The 16677-nt window shown below is 31.8% G+C and overlaps 2 protein-coding genes across 4 annotated transcripts; both read right to left on the bottom strand.

The window, feature by feature from the left end:
* Positions 1-1100: 1100 nt before the first annotated feature.
* Positions 1101-7078, bottom strand: LOC111713143 (RE1-silencing transcription factor B). Of its 3 annotated transcripts, none has more exons than XM_023487948.1 (5): positions 6690-7078; positions 4470-5855; positions 3839-4190; positions 2782-2914; positions 1101-1536 (listed from the first exon to the last, which is right to left on the bottom strand). In XM_023487948.1, the coding sequence occupies exon 2, from the start codon at positions 5852-5854 to the stop codon at positions 4961-4963; it is 894 nt and encodes a 297-aa protein (XP_023343716.1). In that variant the 5' UTR covers position 5855; positions 6690-7078; the 3' UTR covers positions 1101-1536; positions 2782-2914; positions 3839-4190; positions 4470-4960. The 3 variants fall into 3 exon arrangements, with proteins under 3 accessions (XP_023343716.1, XP_023343717.1, XP_023343718.1); XM_023487949.1 differs by having other exon boundaries at positions 3839-4255; positions 4909-5855; XM_023487950.1 differs by having other exon boundaries at positions 3839-4239; positions 4910-5855.
* Positions 7079-8705: 1627 nt separating this feature from the next.
* Positions 8706-16671, bottom strand: LOC111713145 (uncharacterized). The gene is made up of 13 exons (XM_023487951.1): positions 16500-16671; positions 15913-15961; positions 15075-15147; positions 14843-14873; positions 14321-14410; positions 13588-13654; positions 13241-13262; positions 12875-12931; positions 12611-12669; positions 11456-11543; positions 10682-10772; positions 10204-10285; positions 8706-8909 (listed from the first exon to the last, which is right to left on the bottom strand). The coding sequence occupies exons 1-13, from the start codon at positions 16513-16515 to the stop codon at positions 8804-8806; spliced, it is 831 nt and encodes a 276-aa protein (XP_023343719.1). The 5' UTR covers positions 16516-16671; the 3' UTR covers positions 8706-8803.
* Between the last annotated feature and the right edge of the window lie 6 nt (positions 16672-16677).

Genomic DNA, 16677 nt, shown 5'->3' with positions numbered 1-16677 from the left:
AATGAAGAGTTTTAAAAATTATACTAAATAACTTACAAACTTCTTAACAACGATTTGTTAAACTTTCCACCTAAATTTTTAACAACTCCGTCGGAATTCATAAATTTTTAATTAAAAAATGAAAAAAATGAAGTAATTTACTTTGAAAAATTTAAAAACTGAATAAAATTGCAAAATTTTAGAAAAACTCAAATGTTTTAAGTTGTCCGTAACCACCATATTTGGATAACTATCAACTATTTTGATAATCTTTTCTTAAAAGAATGTTTACGTAATTTCCTACGATATAGATAATTGAGGAAATGAAAGCAAAATATCAAGTGAACCTCCATGCCAAGATGAAAATGTCCGATTCACAACAGTACACTTTAAAGTTTTGTCTGATTATTTTCAAATTGTAGTTTCTATACAAACTAGGCTGTTAGGGCGCTTCGCGCCCATCTTATGTTTAAATTGTGAACATGTTATTTTTGTTTACATTTTAAAACAAGGAAGAAAAAAGTTTTGCGGATTTTTAAATAAAAATTCGCGGATTATCAAGAATTTAATTTTTTTTTTACAAAATTAAAAACCTTTAAAACACATTTTTTAAAAATTTTTATCATTCATAAACCTTCCCTGGGGTCACGTGAGGTCCCACACAAAATTTGAGCCCGATCGGTTCAGCCGTTTTGACGTTTAATGGATACAAACAAACAAACAAACAAACAGACACACAAGCTAAATTTATAGATAGAAGTGACTTGCCCATTTCTACTTCAGGAAAATATATAGGAATTATCAGTATTGAACACTTGTAAACCTAAAGAAATGACAATATCTTCTCCATTATTGATCAGATAAACAGGACTTGCTAATTTATGCAGCTGATAGAAGGAAGGAAATTGACAAGATAAACCTCACATAAAGGTTTAAAACCGCTCCTCAATCTTAGCAATCTTTTATTTTCTATCTTTAAACATTTTACTTCCTTGTCTCAATAGCATAAACCCGAATGTCATTTTTACAAAGAAACCATGATTAAATTAAACAAATTTTCCGAAAGAAATGTAAGGATAGCATTCAATATTAATTCCTGATCAAAGGGTTTAGAGCACCACTGTGAATCAACTATATTATTATTAAAAAAGAAGGTCTCTTGAAATTGAACAGTCCCTTTCAGTTGAACAAAAATCACTTTATTGATCAGTATCCCTGAAGAGGATCAATTTCATCATCTCCACTTTCAGGTTCATTTTTTACAAGATCATGTTCAGGTTCTTGTTTTACAAGATCAGGTTCAGGTTCTTGTTTTACAATATCAAGTTCAGGGTCTTGTTTCACAAGATCAAGTTCAGGTTCTTGTTTCACAAGATCAGCTTCAGGTTCTTGTTTCACAAGATAAGTATCAGGTTCACATTTCACAAAATCAGGTTCAGGTTCATATTTCACAAGATCAGGTGTATATTCTACAAGATCAGGTTCGCATTGCATTAGCTCAGGTTCAGATTCATATTTAATTGGATCTGCCAAGTTATGAGATATAGTACCATCAACCTGAAAGAATAGATCACTTATTTATTCTTTGAAGTAATAGTGAAGGAAGTCCCAAAAATCATGTAATATTCCCCTAAAATTCAAAGTTTTTTTTCTTGCAAATACAGGGTGTCCCAATAAACATGGGAATTAAATGACGACTTCTATACCGTCTTTGTTTCATCCAGGATTATTTAGTAAATATAATTTTGTAGTTTCAAAGTTAAGGCGCGTACGCAGGGGGGACAGTAGTCCTCTTGCCTCCCCTCCTGGGGGAGTAAGTATGATTTATGACTTTTAAAACATTTAACACCGAAATCTACTAGTCTCGGGATTTCCAAAATGTGGTCTATGCACTTTATGTCATTTATCCATTTTCGGAAAACAAAGACGATATTCAAGTTAATTCCCATGTTTATTGGGACTCCCTGTAGTTAAAAATTTAGCTAGTCAATTGAAAAGATTGAAATGGAAAACAAATTACAGGTTAAAAACAAAATTCATAATCTTAAAGGGACTTTAAAGGAAAAACGAATGGGGGTATAGGCGGAAACCTAAGTTACTTAGGAGTTGATCCAAACCCTTGCGAGTTCTATATGATGTTCCTGTCTCGAGAAATTGAAAAAAAACTGTGTCAAATTTTTACAAGAATCGGCATAAATCAAATTGTGTATAAAATTCTTAGGTTTAAACAGATCATATTCAGCAACCAATCTAAAAAATAACGATATCCCAGAGGAGTCTAAGTAACTTAGGTTTGCTCCTATTATTATTTGAATTTCATAATTTTTCATTTTTAATAGATATAATTGATAATATAATTATTACGTCCGGATCACGTGACCATAGTTCGGGTCACGTGATACAGACGTATTTATTAATTTGTAAAAGCAATAATTTGAGTCTCGAGAATTATGAGGAAAATCCTGGAACAGGAAACCCTGAATCCATATCAATTATATCTATTAAAAATCAAAAATCAAAATTATAATAGGAGCAAACCTAAGTTACTTAGGCTCCTCTGGGATATAATTGTTTTCAGATTGGTTGTGTATTTGCTGAATATGATCTGTTAAACCTACTATTTTTATACAACATTTGGTATTTCTCAATTTATCGAGAACATCAGATAAAACTTGCAAAGGCTTCGATTAACTCCTAAATAACTTAGGTTTCAGCCCCCTTTCATTTTTCCTTTACAGTCCCTTTAATTAATATAATTATCTACTATCCAGCAAAATCTAAGCAAAAGTTCCATCTGTTCACCTTTCTGATTTTTGATGAAACCGAAAAACAATCCGATTCTTTTAAATAAATTACTTCACGAGGAGCCAATTCTTTATCAGGAAGAGAAGGAAGAGAAGCTTCCGTAATACGTCGCTTTCTCGTATGAAGATCACTAAAAAAATCTACAATCAAATAAAATTGATAATTTTGGACAGAATAAATAAGTTAACGTGTCTATCTGTAAAATCTTCATTGTCTATGATATGTTCTGCCTTTGTAATGCCCTAGCTGTCTATTAAATGTTCTGTCTATATGATGCCCTGTCTATTAAGTGTCCTGTCTATGAAATGTCCTGTCTATGAAATGCCCTGTCTATTAAATGTCCTGTCTATGAAATTTCCTGTCTATTTAACGTATGTCCTGTCTATGAAACTTCCTGTCTATGTAACGTATGTCCTGTCTATGAAATTTCCTGTCTATGTAACGTATGTCCTGTCTATGTAATGTATGTCCTGTCTATGAAATTTCCTGTCTATGTAACGTATGTCCTGTCTATGTAACGTATGTCCTGTCTATTTAACGTATGTCCTGTCTATGAAATTTCCTGTCTATCTAACGTATGAATGTCTGTGAAATGTCCTGTCTATGTAACATATGTCCTGTCTATCATGAATTGGCTTGCCATGAAATGTCCCAACAGCCAAAAAAGAGTGCAAGTTTGTGTTTGTGCCTTCAATGTTAAGAAATAAGTAACTAACTTACCAAAGAATGTAATACAAGGAAAGTTAATTGCAGTTGCGTATACTCTGTGTACATATTGAAGCCAGTTCTCTCTGGGCGGAATTTGTAAACAAGAATAGATGCCTCAGTTTTCGTCTAATATTCGAGGAGGTTAAAAGCATTGCATTTTGATAATTCACATAATAGTTTCCTATGACCAGAATATTTCATTGATTATTTATGTGAAAGATGGATCCCATGTCAGGCTTCGACATCCGTCTTGTGTTTACATTACCACCCAGAGACAGTACACTGCAGTACAAAAGATGCGTACACCTCTGAAATAACTTTCCTTGCATTCAATACTTGAACTTACCCATCATATTGATCCATCGAGAAGTGTTTGGAACATACTTTAAAATATACCACTTTGTTTGGCAATCTCCGATTGTACTTTATTGCTAAACTCCATTTTTCCATCTGAGCTCTGCTCAAGGGATTATGCTTTACAGTGGAGGCGGAGTTACATCCTGCCACCCTACAATTATTTACCATTATTCTGAAACATGTAATATTTGAATTTATATAATCAAGATTAACCAAGACCATGGATGTCTGTTGACAAATGTTGAACTAAAGTTTACTTCAAACTATCAGATATTTAGCTACTCGACTGAAATTGCCCCCTCTAATTTTTCATTAAGATCAGATTGTGCACATTAGAGGGCCTAGAAGCGTAATGTTTAAGTGACCCTCTATGCAAAAATGGCAAAGTCCGATTTACAATGGTACCCTTAAAAGCTTTGTCTGATCAAGTATGAATTAGATATGAATGTTCATAAATTCGAAAACTGATTATTTTCAATTGTGGGTTCTCTACAACACACTTTTAATCTAGAAAAAAGATAATATCTTTCCCATTATTGATCAGATAAAGGTTTCAAGGGTACTGTTGTGAATCAGACATTGCCATCCTTGTTTGGAGAGTCACTAGAAGTAACGCTTACAGTCCCTTTAAATGTCCAATTCACAAAGGTACCCTTTAAACTTTTATCTAATCATTATTTCGAGCATTTTAAATTGCTGAGAGCAGGGAGGAAATGGACAGAATTAACCTTACGTAAAGGTTTCAAGGGTGCAGTGGATAAATCTTTAAATAAAGGGTTTACTTGAAATTACTCTAAAGCGAAAACAAAATTTAAATGATCCTCCTTTAATAGAGTGGCATTCAGGTTGAAAATATTATATCCTGAAACCTCTTAATCTTAGCAACAAAGAGATAGATTTCTTCGTTTTTCTATCTTTAAACATTTTACTTCCTTGTCTCAATAGCATAAATCCGTAAGACATTTATAAAAAGAAACCACAATTTAATATAACTAATTTTCAGAGGGAAACTGAAGGATGTCATGCCTTATTAATTCTTGATCAAATGGTTTAGAGTACCACTGTGAATCAAACGTGCTATTCTAAAAATGGAAATTATGTCTATAATCGATCAGTATTCATGAAGAGGATCAATCCCAGTTCTTTCATCATCATCATCTCCACTTTCAGGTTCTCGTTTCACAAGATCAGGTTCAGATTCTTGTTTCACAAGATCAGGTTCAGATTCTTGTTTCACAAGATCAGGTTCAGATTCTTGTTTCACAAGATCAGGTTCAGGTTCTTGTTTCACAAGATCAGGTTCAGGTTCTTGTTTCACAAGATCAGGTTCAGGTTCTTGTTTGACAAGATCAGGTTCAAGTTCGTGCTTCAAAGGATCAGGTTCAGGTTCATATTCTACAAGATCAGGTTCACATTGCATAAGTTCAGGTTCAGATTCATATTTAATTGGATCCAGCTCAACTTTAATGTTAACAACGGGCTCCTCTTTCCCGCTATGATGTTTTCTGATGTGCACTTTCAAAGCAGATTTGAACGTACCGTTATAATCACATTTATCACAAGGATATCTTACACCTTCATGTTTACTCTGTTTATGCACTTTCAAATGTGTTGAACGTGTTGCGGCATAATCACATTGATCGCACGAAAATCTAACTTTTTCATGCTTGCTCTCCTTGTGCTTTCTCAAATCTAACAAACGTGTTGTTGTATAATCACAAATGTCACAGGGGTATTTAACCCCTTCATGTTTACGGTCTTTGTGCTCTTTTAAATATGATAATTTAACCGCACTATATTCACATTTATCACAAGGATACCTCACTCCCTCGTGTTTTGCCTCCGTGTGCAGTCTTAATTCACGTTTCCGTGTTGCTGCAAAACCACAATAAACACAGGGATACCTTACTCCTTCATGTTTGCACTCCTTGTGTTGCCTCAAAAACGATGGTCTTGTTGTTGTGTATTCACACTCATCACAATGATAGTTTCGCTCCATCTGCATTCTGCAAGTAACACCAGAATATTAGTTGCAGCTTTATATTAGAAGAACAGAAAACATTTTTTGTACTTATAAGAACTGTAAGCGTAATTTCATGTGACCTTCCATGCATGTTCGATTCATAACAGTACCATTTAAACATTTGTCCGGACAATGATAAGGTGGATACCTTTATTTGAATAGCTGAAGATTGAGTGCCGGGAGACTTGAGGTTACAATGTACATTGTACACTGTACTCTCCGTGCTAGTGTACACTCGCGCGGTTTCTTGGCACTTAATTTCCCGCTTTACAAATAAAATATCTACGAAATCTTTGATCGAGAAAAGGTTTAAACGGAATCGTTGTAAATCGGACATGCCACTCTATAAATGGAAATTACACTTACAGCTCCTTTAAGTAAGATAAATCAAATGTTTAGTGATTAAATAATTTAAATAAAAGAGACTGTCAACGTAGTTTCAAGTATCCCCCATTTAAAATTCACATATTCATGTTTTCTTTTAAAATTGATAATTTTATATTGCGGCACAACAGATCTTCATCCAAGTGACTATGTATTTACACAGTGGAAACATAATACAACTTTGCAAATAATCTGTTTTCAAGATTAAAAAAACGACAATTTCTTCCTTATTGCTTTTCAGAAAATTGTTCCAAGGTTATTGTTGTAAATCAGGCAGGCAACTCTTTTCTCAGAGGTTTACTTGAAATTACGTCTACAGTCACTTTAACTGTTTGACGGTTTTCAACTAATTGTTTAAAGAAAATGAAAAAATTAATTTTATAAAATTTTATAAAATATCAAAACTTTACTATTAAAAAAAAGCTTAAAATACCTGAGACCAAAACCAATCTAAGGAACAAAGTGTTAGAGAAGCGAACAGTCATTTATTCTGAAAAGTACACAATGGAGAAATCTTGAAAAAAAAAATACAGAAAAAGAAGCCAGTCAGGCCACATTTCAAAATGAAGAAAATGTCGAAAATAAAAACAAAGAAAAACTAATGAAAGAGAAAAAATCGACCAAAGAAAAAAATGTAATTTATTTTTTATCTTGATGTACTAGATATTCGTAAATATTGACTTAAATACTTTTGAATATTTATTTGCTATAAGCATCCTTATAAATATCATGACATCAATGGGATCTGTGGTCGTATTTTTGAGTACTCGGCGTCAAGGACTCGGTCAAGTTCTTGTTCTTAGACCTTTCCTGGACCAGATAACCTTCATTCAGTGGTACATATATTCATATGTTTTCATAAAAAATTCTTTTGAAGGGATATCTATTTTTATTAATTACTCCGGCCCAATTGGGAATGATTTTCCATGATGTGCAGGAAAACATTTAAAAAAAATTGACATGAAATGGCAAAATTTTACACCATTTAAGATGCTTAAAACCAGAAACAAAATCTAGCATCGGGGGAAAAATAGTCAAAATGGGGATGGGGAAAAAATTATTTTTCAAGAAAATATTTATCAATGAAAGTTTAATTACATCTACTGATTTATTTCATCGATAATCTTAGACAACTTTTAAAAAAATGTTTGTACTTACAAGTTACAGACAACTGAAATTAAGAACAAAAAATTGAAAAATTATCAAAATTGATGCATGATGGTTCATGATTTATTTAACTATAAAGCACTCTAGGATGAAAGTAAGAGGGAGGGTATAAATAAATGTCCGGGGGGGGGGGGGTGAATATATATCCCTGCCTTGAATTCCGCAACTAAACAGCAGTTATCTGTTTCCTTCATGTACTACTGGAGGACAAAAAATACAATCCAAATGTTTACATCTCCTTAAATTAATAAAATCAATTTTCTTTTCAAATAAATGTTAACATTTTTACGAGCAATGCTTAGCTATATTCAGGGGTATTTTAGCAAATTCAATTTAAGATAAGGATAAATCATCCTTACTGTTCTTAATAAAGACGAAATAAAAAAGTTTTCAAAAATTTTAAGATACAATCCTATAAAGATATCCTTGCTCCTCTATCTAAAAATTGATAATTTAAAATTGTGGCTCCTCTTTAAAACTAAACTGCGGATTTTTGCAGAAAAAAACAACAAAAATGATATTGGCAGGATTTATCACTTTCTCTGATAGAAAAATTTCTATATTTTCCCAAATAGATTATCACAATAGGTGGCAACAGAGAAATTAACCAATTATACACTACGTCACAAGTGTCAAATATAACAAGGAAAACGAAATTTTCTCAAGTTAATTGACATGTTTTCCAAGATTAAATAAAAAAGTGTAAAAACAGAAACTAAAGAACACATTAAATTGCACTTATTTTACTGTAAGAAAACCACTTTATTCTAAAATTATCACTATTATTGATGATTTTGTCGGACACAAAAACTGAATTGACACTTGTGACGTAAGAATACAACTGTACTGAGAGTGTACAAATTCTACATTGCTATCTATTTGATATTTTCCTCATTTGTTTAAGGGTCCTATTGTAAATTCCAGCCTACAAGGACTAAACAAATTGCTACATCTTTGGATTGTGATTTAGTCAATAAGTAAAACAAAATTGAGTTAACTCCGCGTTAATCCAAGACGATTCTAAACTAAAATTTCATCATGAATGATATAAAAAAGATGAATGACCTGTTCTTGGTAGAAGATCAAAACTAAGGCAGGCTTTCAGTTCACTGAGTAAAACAACTTCTTTCTTTTCTTTTCCTTTCCGTCCCATCCTTTCTTTACCAATCCGTTTTTTCCATTCCATCCTTTCTTTTCCATTCTGTTCCATCCTTTCTTTTCCATTCTGTTCCATCCTTTCTTTTCCTTTCCGTCCAATTCATTTACTTCGTTCATCATATTATTCTGAAACAAAAAAAGGATAACTTTAGTTATAAAAATATTTATTCATGAATTAATCATTTAACATAACGTAACACAAGTTTATAAAAACTGAATATTTTAAATTTTCCCGAAATTTGCGGGATTTTGATCCCGCCTATGCTCACTAGGTATAGGCTGACCCGTCCCTGATCCAGCAGCAGCAGCGGTCAATTCCAAAGCTTCCCTACACAATAAAGGGATTATAATAAAGGAGTTATCAACCCTAGACCTTCCCTGAACAAAAAAGGGATTATAATAAAGGGATTATAAACTCTACGGCTTCCCTACACAATAAAGGGATTATAATAAGGGGATTATAATAAAGGGATTAAAAACTCTGGAGCTTTCCTACACAATAAAGGGATGATAATAAAGGGATTAAAAACTCTAGAGCTTCCCTACACAATAAAGGGATTATAAACTCTAGCACTTTCCTTTTCTAAAAAATAAAGGGATTACAAAAAAAGGGATTATCAACTTTAAAGCTTCCTAAAAAATAAAGGGATTATTAACTCTATACAATAAAGAGATTATAATAATGCAAGAAAATCAGATCGATAAGTTTACTACCATTAATTAATTTATTAATTAATTTATACATCAACTTGTTATCTGATTTTCATTCATTATCCATTTGAAAAGGCGTTTCTTTTATGATGCCTGTACACAGTAAAGTGTGTAACACATAAAACTTTTGAATTTGAGGACACTTTTAAACTCATGTCATGATTTGTATTATTTCAATGAACATAATAGTTAAACAACGATTATGCAGTTTACATTATACCAGGGAATAAGAATAAAGGGGAAAAATGGCGCTGTTCTGACATGAGAAAGCTAGTCGCACAGCTTTGCAGACGAATTCGTTATTACACACTCACACTCTTTGGTACAGACACACAACATGACTACAGTCAAGGAAATTGCAGAACAATGTCGTCAATTATAATTAAGTTTGAATAACGAGTAGTTTATTGTAAACTTCAATCAAATTATATTCTTTGCATTAAAATTTGGCTTTATAGTGTTGACTAATATATGAATAATATAATTCATTAAAATTTGGCTTGAGTGTTTACTTAAATGTATAAATAATATATTTCATGTATATTAAACTTATTTTTAAGTAAACTACAAATACCGAAATTCTTATGTATTTATATGCCTACAGTACACGCCTTCGGTTCGGTATTACTTACACACACCCTATTCGTACAGACACACATACATGACGTTTCCTCCCCCTGCATTATACAGACCCATTTCACTTAAATAGATGGTTAGTTAATTTTGAAGCTATTGTAAAACTATTTGCTTTATTACAACATGAAAAACAAATTAGATTCTAATTGTCGTTTTCATATTCCACAGTTTGATGGGTCACACTGTGGCTGTGTAGGCTATGTACAGTGTACAGTGTTCAGTGTACAGTATACAGTGTACAGTGTACAGTGTACAGTGTACAACAGTGTATATACCTTAGTCTCCTAGCTGACCACAGGGACATATCACGTGGTACGTTTATCCTTTCCTTTATGTACCGTAGCCCAACATCACATCCTACAATATATCGTATATATAATATATTTAACAGCACTCTCTGTTTGCTTGTTTTGATGTCTGATCATAACTCAGCAACCCTTAAACCGATTTGCATCGAAATTTACTTAGAGAGCTCGGGAGAACCACGGAAATGTTTTTGGCATGCTAAGTTGAGTGGGTTAACTTTTGTAGGGAAAAACAGCATAAATCGTAATTTACGACCAAGCGCGGGTAAACTGCGGAAGTAACCCGGGCAACGCTGGGTTTCCGAGCTTGTATTATAATACAGCACATATTATGATATTTCAGTCATAATCGATAAAAAGCGGAACCAAAGTCGTCTTTTCATAACTTTAAATGATATGTCACATTTATAGCTTTGAAAATGTGCTATGTACAATTTGAAAGATAAACCTGGAGGGGGTGTAATAAGTTGACCGGAAAGTAGGTAGGTTAGAGCACATCTTAGTCCTTCATCAATAGTTTCATCTTTACAGGGGTTCACCTGCCACAGAGAACGTTACATGTTAGTGAGCACGTTTTAAAGGGTTTCCCCTGGACACAGAACGTTAAATTAAAAAAGCACGTTTTTGGGGATTTACTTGCACTCAGAAGACTTCAGTGTTTAAAAAAGAACAGCTACAGAGGCTGTACAAGGGGGGGGGGGCAAAGCCCGTGGGGACTAAGCCCCACCTGAAAAAAGGGGCAACGAAGAAAAGAACTATGTGTAATAATAGTTTAAATATATTTGAATATTTATTCATAAATGAATTAGAGGATTTATAGATTAGAAGACCAGATATATGAGAAAATGAATAAATGGATGAAGCAAGGAAAATACGAATAATTACAATAAAATGAATAATTCAGTAAAAAAAATAAAAGAAGGGATAAATAAACAAATAAAGGATGAATGAAAAGAGTGAATGAATGACGGGATGGATTAATAAATGAATAAACCAAATAATAGGATGAAAGTTTGAATGCATGAAAGGATGAAAATATTATAGTATGAATGAAAAATGCAAAATATAACTATAAAAGTGAGGATAAATTAATTAATGAATGAATGGGTGCGTGAAAGGATGAATAAATGAATGAATGAATGAATGAATTAATGAATTAATGAAAGGATGAATAAAAGGATGGATGAAGGGATGAATGAATGAATGAATGTATCTAATCTACCTGTAAAATATAGTCCTTGAACTTAAGAACTCTTTCAGCTGCTAAATATTTATTCTCCTCCTTCTCCTCCACACTGCTCTCTGGTAGACTTAATAATAATGATAATAATAATAATAATCATAATAGTGATAGTTATATAATTATGATGATAATAATAATAGTAATGATAATAATGATAATAATGATAATAATGAAAATAATGATAATAATAATAATAAGAATAATAATGATAATAATGATAATAATGATAATGATAATAATGATAATAATTATAATAATGATAATAATGATAATAATGACAAAAGTGATATTTCGCCGGATGCCGAGTTGTTTTTTAGGCTTCAATAATGATAATAATGATAATAATAAGGGAAACCTGGCCCACCAGATTCTTTTTTATCTCATGAGGATTTAACGTATTTTGTAATAATAATATTGTCAATAGTAATTAAATCTTCTTGTAATAAATATTTGATTTGATGATGAAATAATAATATTTCACCAAATGCCGTGTTGTCCTTCATAAATAATCATATAAATCATAAAAATACTGATAATGATTTTGAACAATGTGCACCTAATACAAGTACAGGAATCTTCCCAATATTTACCTAATATCAGTACAGGAATCTACTCAATATTTACCTAATACCAGTACAGGAATCTACTCATTATTTACCTAATACCAGTACAGGAATCTACTCAATATTTACCTTATACCAGTACAGGAATCTACTCAATATTTACCTAATACCAATACAGGAATCATCTGAATATTTACATAATATCAGTACAGGAATCTACTCAATATTTACCTAATACCAGTACAGAAATCTACTCAAAATTTACCTAATACCAGTACAGGAATCTTCCCAATATTTACCTTATACCAATATAGGAATCTACTCAATATTTACCTTATACCAGTACAGGAATCTACTCAAAATTTACCTAATATCAGTACCGGAATCTACTCAATATTTACCTAATACCAGTACAGAAATCTACTCAAAATTTACCTAATACCAGTACAGGAATCTACTCAATATTTACCTAATACCAATACAGGAATCTACTAAATATTTACCTAATAACAGTACAGAAATCTACTGAATATTTACATAATATCAGTACAGGAATCTACTAAATATTTACCTGAAGTCAGTACAGGAATCTACTCGATTCTTACACTCCTCCTGTTCTTTAGTCCCGTTCTAAATTCAAAAAGTAAAACAATTTTTTTTTCATTTGTAAAAATAAAAAGAAGAATATAGCGAGGATCTTAAAAACAGATAAGGAAAATCGGCATCATTATTGGCATTTGTTGGAAACTGGTCATGTGATCAGTGTCAACATTTCTACTGAGAGAAGCCCGGTTTCAGGACAATTCTACCCCCCCCTCCCCTCGCCCCCAGGTACCTCGTAGCAGCCTCCCATCTGAGGAGGCAGGTCGTGAACATGAGTGTGGAAATCGCTCTGCAAGGATTAGGATAAAGCAAAATAAGCAACACATTTTTTGGTCGTTTTTTTTTAACAAAATTGGATACTTAAGGTTGGATAATCTCGCTTGCTAGATGACAAACATTTATCAAAAAATCGAAATTTGCACAACTTCTGTGTTTCATAATCATTGGACAATTAAAAACTTGTATCTTAGTCTTAAATTCGTCTTATTATTCACAGTTTTGTGGGCCCTTCTGTACAGTGCAAGTAAATGTACAAAAAATAGAATTATTTTTCAGTTTCTTTAAAGGAGTATGATGCTATTAAATATGCTTTATCTTCCTGAGTTCCCATATATGTATCCCTAAAAAAAAATATTAAAAAAGTTGTTTTCATTTCTGAACAACAATTATATCATCCTTCCTCCAAATGTTCTCTCCAGCAGGTTAAAAACAGTTAAAAATTTAAAAATCATTTTTTTGATAAAATCTTGCAAGGTGAGGCCTTTTTTTTCCCTTAAGCTTTGAATATTCCCCCCCCCCCACCCCTTCTCCACCAGTACACCAGAACACACGTACAAGCATTTTTATGTACAATATTTTAGGAGTGTGTAGTATGTACTGCATTTGGAATTTCCATGAACATATTTAAAAACGTGGATAAATATTTACCACAAACAAACTTAGTACCTTGATTCTATGCCTGAAAACCAAGCAGTAAGGCCTGGAAACTTAGTTTTGTCGCGCATACTAAACCCTAGTAATTAATAAATTTGATTGATTGATTGATGGAAAAAATAACTAAACCGTTTAAATAAATGATGTTGGCTTTTCCTCCAAGCGGCAACTTCCCAAATGTGCAATTTCCCAAGCAGCAACTTCCCAAGTCTGTCCTAGCCGCAGCGCTCGGACCCTAGCCCATCCTAGCCACAGCATTGGGCCTCTATTACAGTCTGCGGCGCCTCAGAAGGCCTAATTTAACCTTTGGGAAGTTGCCGCTGAAGAAATTTCACAATTGGGAAATTGCCAATTGGAAAGTCGCCCTTGGGAAAATACCTTTGGGGGAATACCTAACACCAAATAAATATGTGAATACTGAATTGAATGAATAAATAAATAAATTAAAAAATAAGTTTATTGATTATCATGTTGCAATAGTTAACTGGAAAAAAATCATCATGACCTTAGAACATAAATTGGATTAAATTCAAATTAATATTTTTTTAATAATATCAACGGTGACTAAGTGAGACCCATTAAACTGTAGAATAAGAAGACGACAATAAAGCAATTATTTGTGAATTTGTTGTTGTCCCAAGTCAATTAGTTTTAAAAATTAACTTATTAATCATTAAAATTTAGTCAAACAGTGGTCTTCATATTCCCCAGTTTTATGGGTCTCACAGTTCAAAGTTTCTTCTACCTTTATAGTAAAACAGACTTGCATGCATTCTTTCTACATAGGGGATAAATATAGAGTCCACTACGGAGAATTCAGCTAGGAAGTATGGACCTTAAAGAAATAAAATTCATTATTATTATTATCATTATTAAAAGACAATCCTGCATTCGGTGAAATAGGGGTCGGCGCTCCTAGCCGCCGAAACATATGAAATACTAAATATTAGATAACTAGGTTACCAGCCCCCCTTTCTTAGCCTTTAAAAGTTGCTTAACCTAAAACCCTTTGTTTTAAAGACTGTAAAAACTTTTGATTTCACAGATTTCCCTGTTTCAAAAATGTTAGATTTTCAAAATCTAAATTTTTAGAGGCACTTTTTTTTCTCGATTGCCCATGGGGCCTTATCTGGTGGGAAAATATCAATGATGAGGAAATTAACGATCCTAGACCAAATAATTAGTTCCTTGTGAGGGGGCGGGCGGGGGTGGTGGGAATTTAACTTCTACGCCTTTCTTTTCTAAAAATTGTCTTTTAAGTTTTCACCTGGGGTTTCTAAGAGTTTCTGGTCAACTACCTATATTAAAGAATATCATTGATTTTTAAATTGAATTTTAAAATTATTTTAGAAATAATTCCGTTTGATGATTTATCAAAACATATTTCTGATTTTACTTTATTTCTTTTCAGACTGTAATTATTAAAACTGTAATTATTAAAACTGTAATTATTAAAAAAAAAAATTTCAAAAATTAGAAAAAGAAATGAAATAAAATACCTTAAGAACAGAAATAAAGTTATCTCTGCTGGCATTATCATCAGTAATATTTCTAGAAGGATAGCAGAGCCACCTATAGACAGAAAATACAATTAATAAAGGTATCTCTATTAGCATTATCATCAGTAATATTTCTAGAAGGATAGCAGAGCCACCTATACACAGAAAATACAATTAATAAAGGTATCTCTACTAGCATTATCATCAGTAATATTTCTAGAAGGATAGCAGAGCCACCTATAGATAGAAAATATAATTAATAAAGTTATCTCTACTGGCATTATCATCAGTAATATTTCTAGAAGGATAGCACAGCCACCTATAGACAGAAAATACAATTAATAAAGGTATCTCTATTAGCATTATCATCAGTAATATTTCTAGAAGGATAGCAGAGCCACCTATAGATAGAAAATATAATTAATAAAGTTATCTCTATACTGGCATTATAATCAATAATATTTCTAGAAGGATAGCAGATTCTCCTATACACAGAAAATATAATCAATAAAAATCAAAGTTAAAATTGATATAATTAATGTTGATTTATTGATTCATTGATTTGTTATTTTTGAATTTCGGGGGTTCTACTTTGGGTCCTCTTTCATATCTACATTTCATTTCATTGCATCTTTATAATAATATAATAATTTCATTTGTTTTCAGCTCTTAAAAAATTTAGTTCTTTACTAAGCATTAATTGTCTTTAGAAGTAGTTTTTGAATTAGAATACTTTTGAAATAAATTTATAATTTACCATACTTAGGATTTAATTTTGATTTGTGAAATAAATTGATTAATTGATTGATTAATTGATTGATTGATTGATTAGCTGTACCTGCACCAAGCATTGAAAAGTTTTCTCTCAAGCTTCCTTAATTCATAAACTAAAAAATATTATATGTAAAAACAAATATGTAAAAACAAATATTATATGTAAAAACAAATATGTAATAAAAAATACTATATGTAAAAACAAATATGTAATAAAATATTATATGTAAAAACAAATATTATATGTAAAAACAAATATGTAATAAAAAAAGTGTAGGACATTTTTTATAATAACATCTTTAAGGCATATTTTAAAATAAGGATTTTAAGACAATCTGATTTTCCATCGCTGACATTTTGTGGGGGAACAGTGTGAAAAAAGACGGCACGCAAAATAATTCAAAAAATTTTTAGACTGCTCTGTAATAATTTAAAGTTGTCCAAGCTATATTAATTGACCCTCCATAAAATAGAGTTAAATAGAGTTAAAACCATTTTTTATAATTAAAACTGATGAAGAGATAAATTTGTTTTTCTAGATTAAAAAATAACAATTTTCTGTTTGTATTTTCTCCCACATATTCCTAAAATGAATTGAACTTATCCTTCGTGTCCTGCATTGATCTGTATAAAGGACAGAATTGAACTTACCCTGCTTGTCCTGCATTGATCTATATAAAGGACAGAATTGAACTTACCCTGCTTGTCCTGCATTGATCTGTATAAAGGACAGAATTGAACTTACCCTGCTTGTCCTGCATTGATCTATATAAAGGACAGAATTGAACTTACCCTGCTTGTCCTGCATTGATCTGTATAAAGGACAGAA

This window comes from Eurytemora carolleeae, unplaced genomic scaffold (assembly GCF_000591075.1).
Source record: "Eurytemora carolleeae unplaced genomic scaffold, Eaff_2.0 scaffold1158, whole genome shotgun sequence".
Taxonomy (NCBI): domain Eukaryota; kingdom Metazoa; phylum Arthropoda; class Copepoda; order Calanoida; family Temoridae; genus Eurytemora; species Eurytemora carolleeae.
The sequence above is the reverse complement of the archived record's forward strand: the minus strand, read 5'-3'. Positions and strand labels throughout refer to the sequence as shown.

Bases quoted from the DNA above. Each gene is read 5' to 3' on its own strand.
- LOC111713143 (XM_023487948.1), bottom strand. From the start codon at position 5,854: ATGCAGATGGAGCGAAACTATCATTGTGATGAGTGTGAATACACAACA.
- LOC111713145 (XM_023487951.1), bottom strand. The intron at 13,263-13,587 runs GTACTAAGTTTG...ATTTTTTTTTAG, and splicing joins TTTTCAGGCATAGAATCAAG to GGATACATATATGGGAACTC. The intron at 11,544-12,610 runs GTAAATATTTAG...ATTATTATTAAG, and splicing joins GATTCCTGTACTGACTTCAG to TCTACCAGAGAGCAGTGTGG.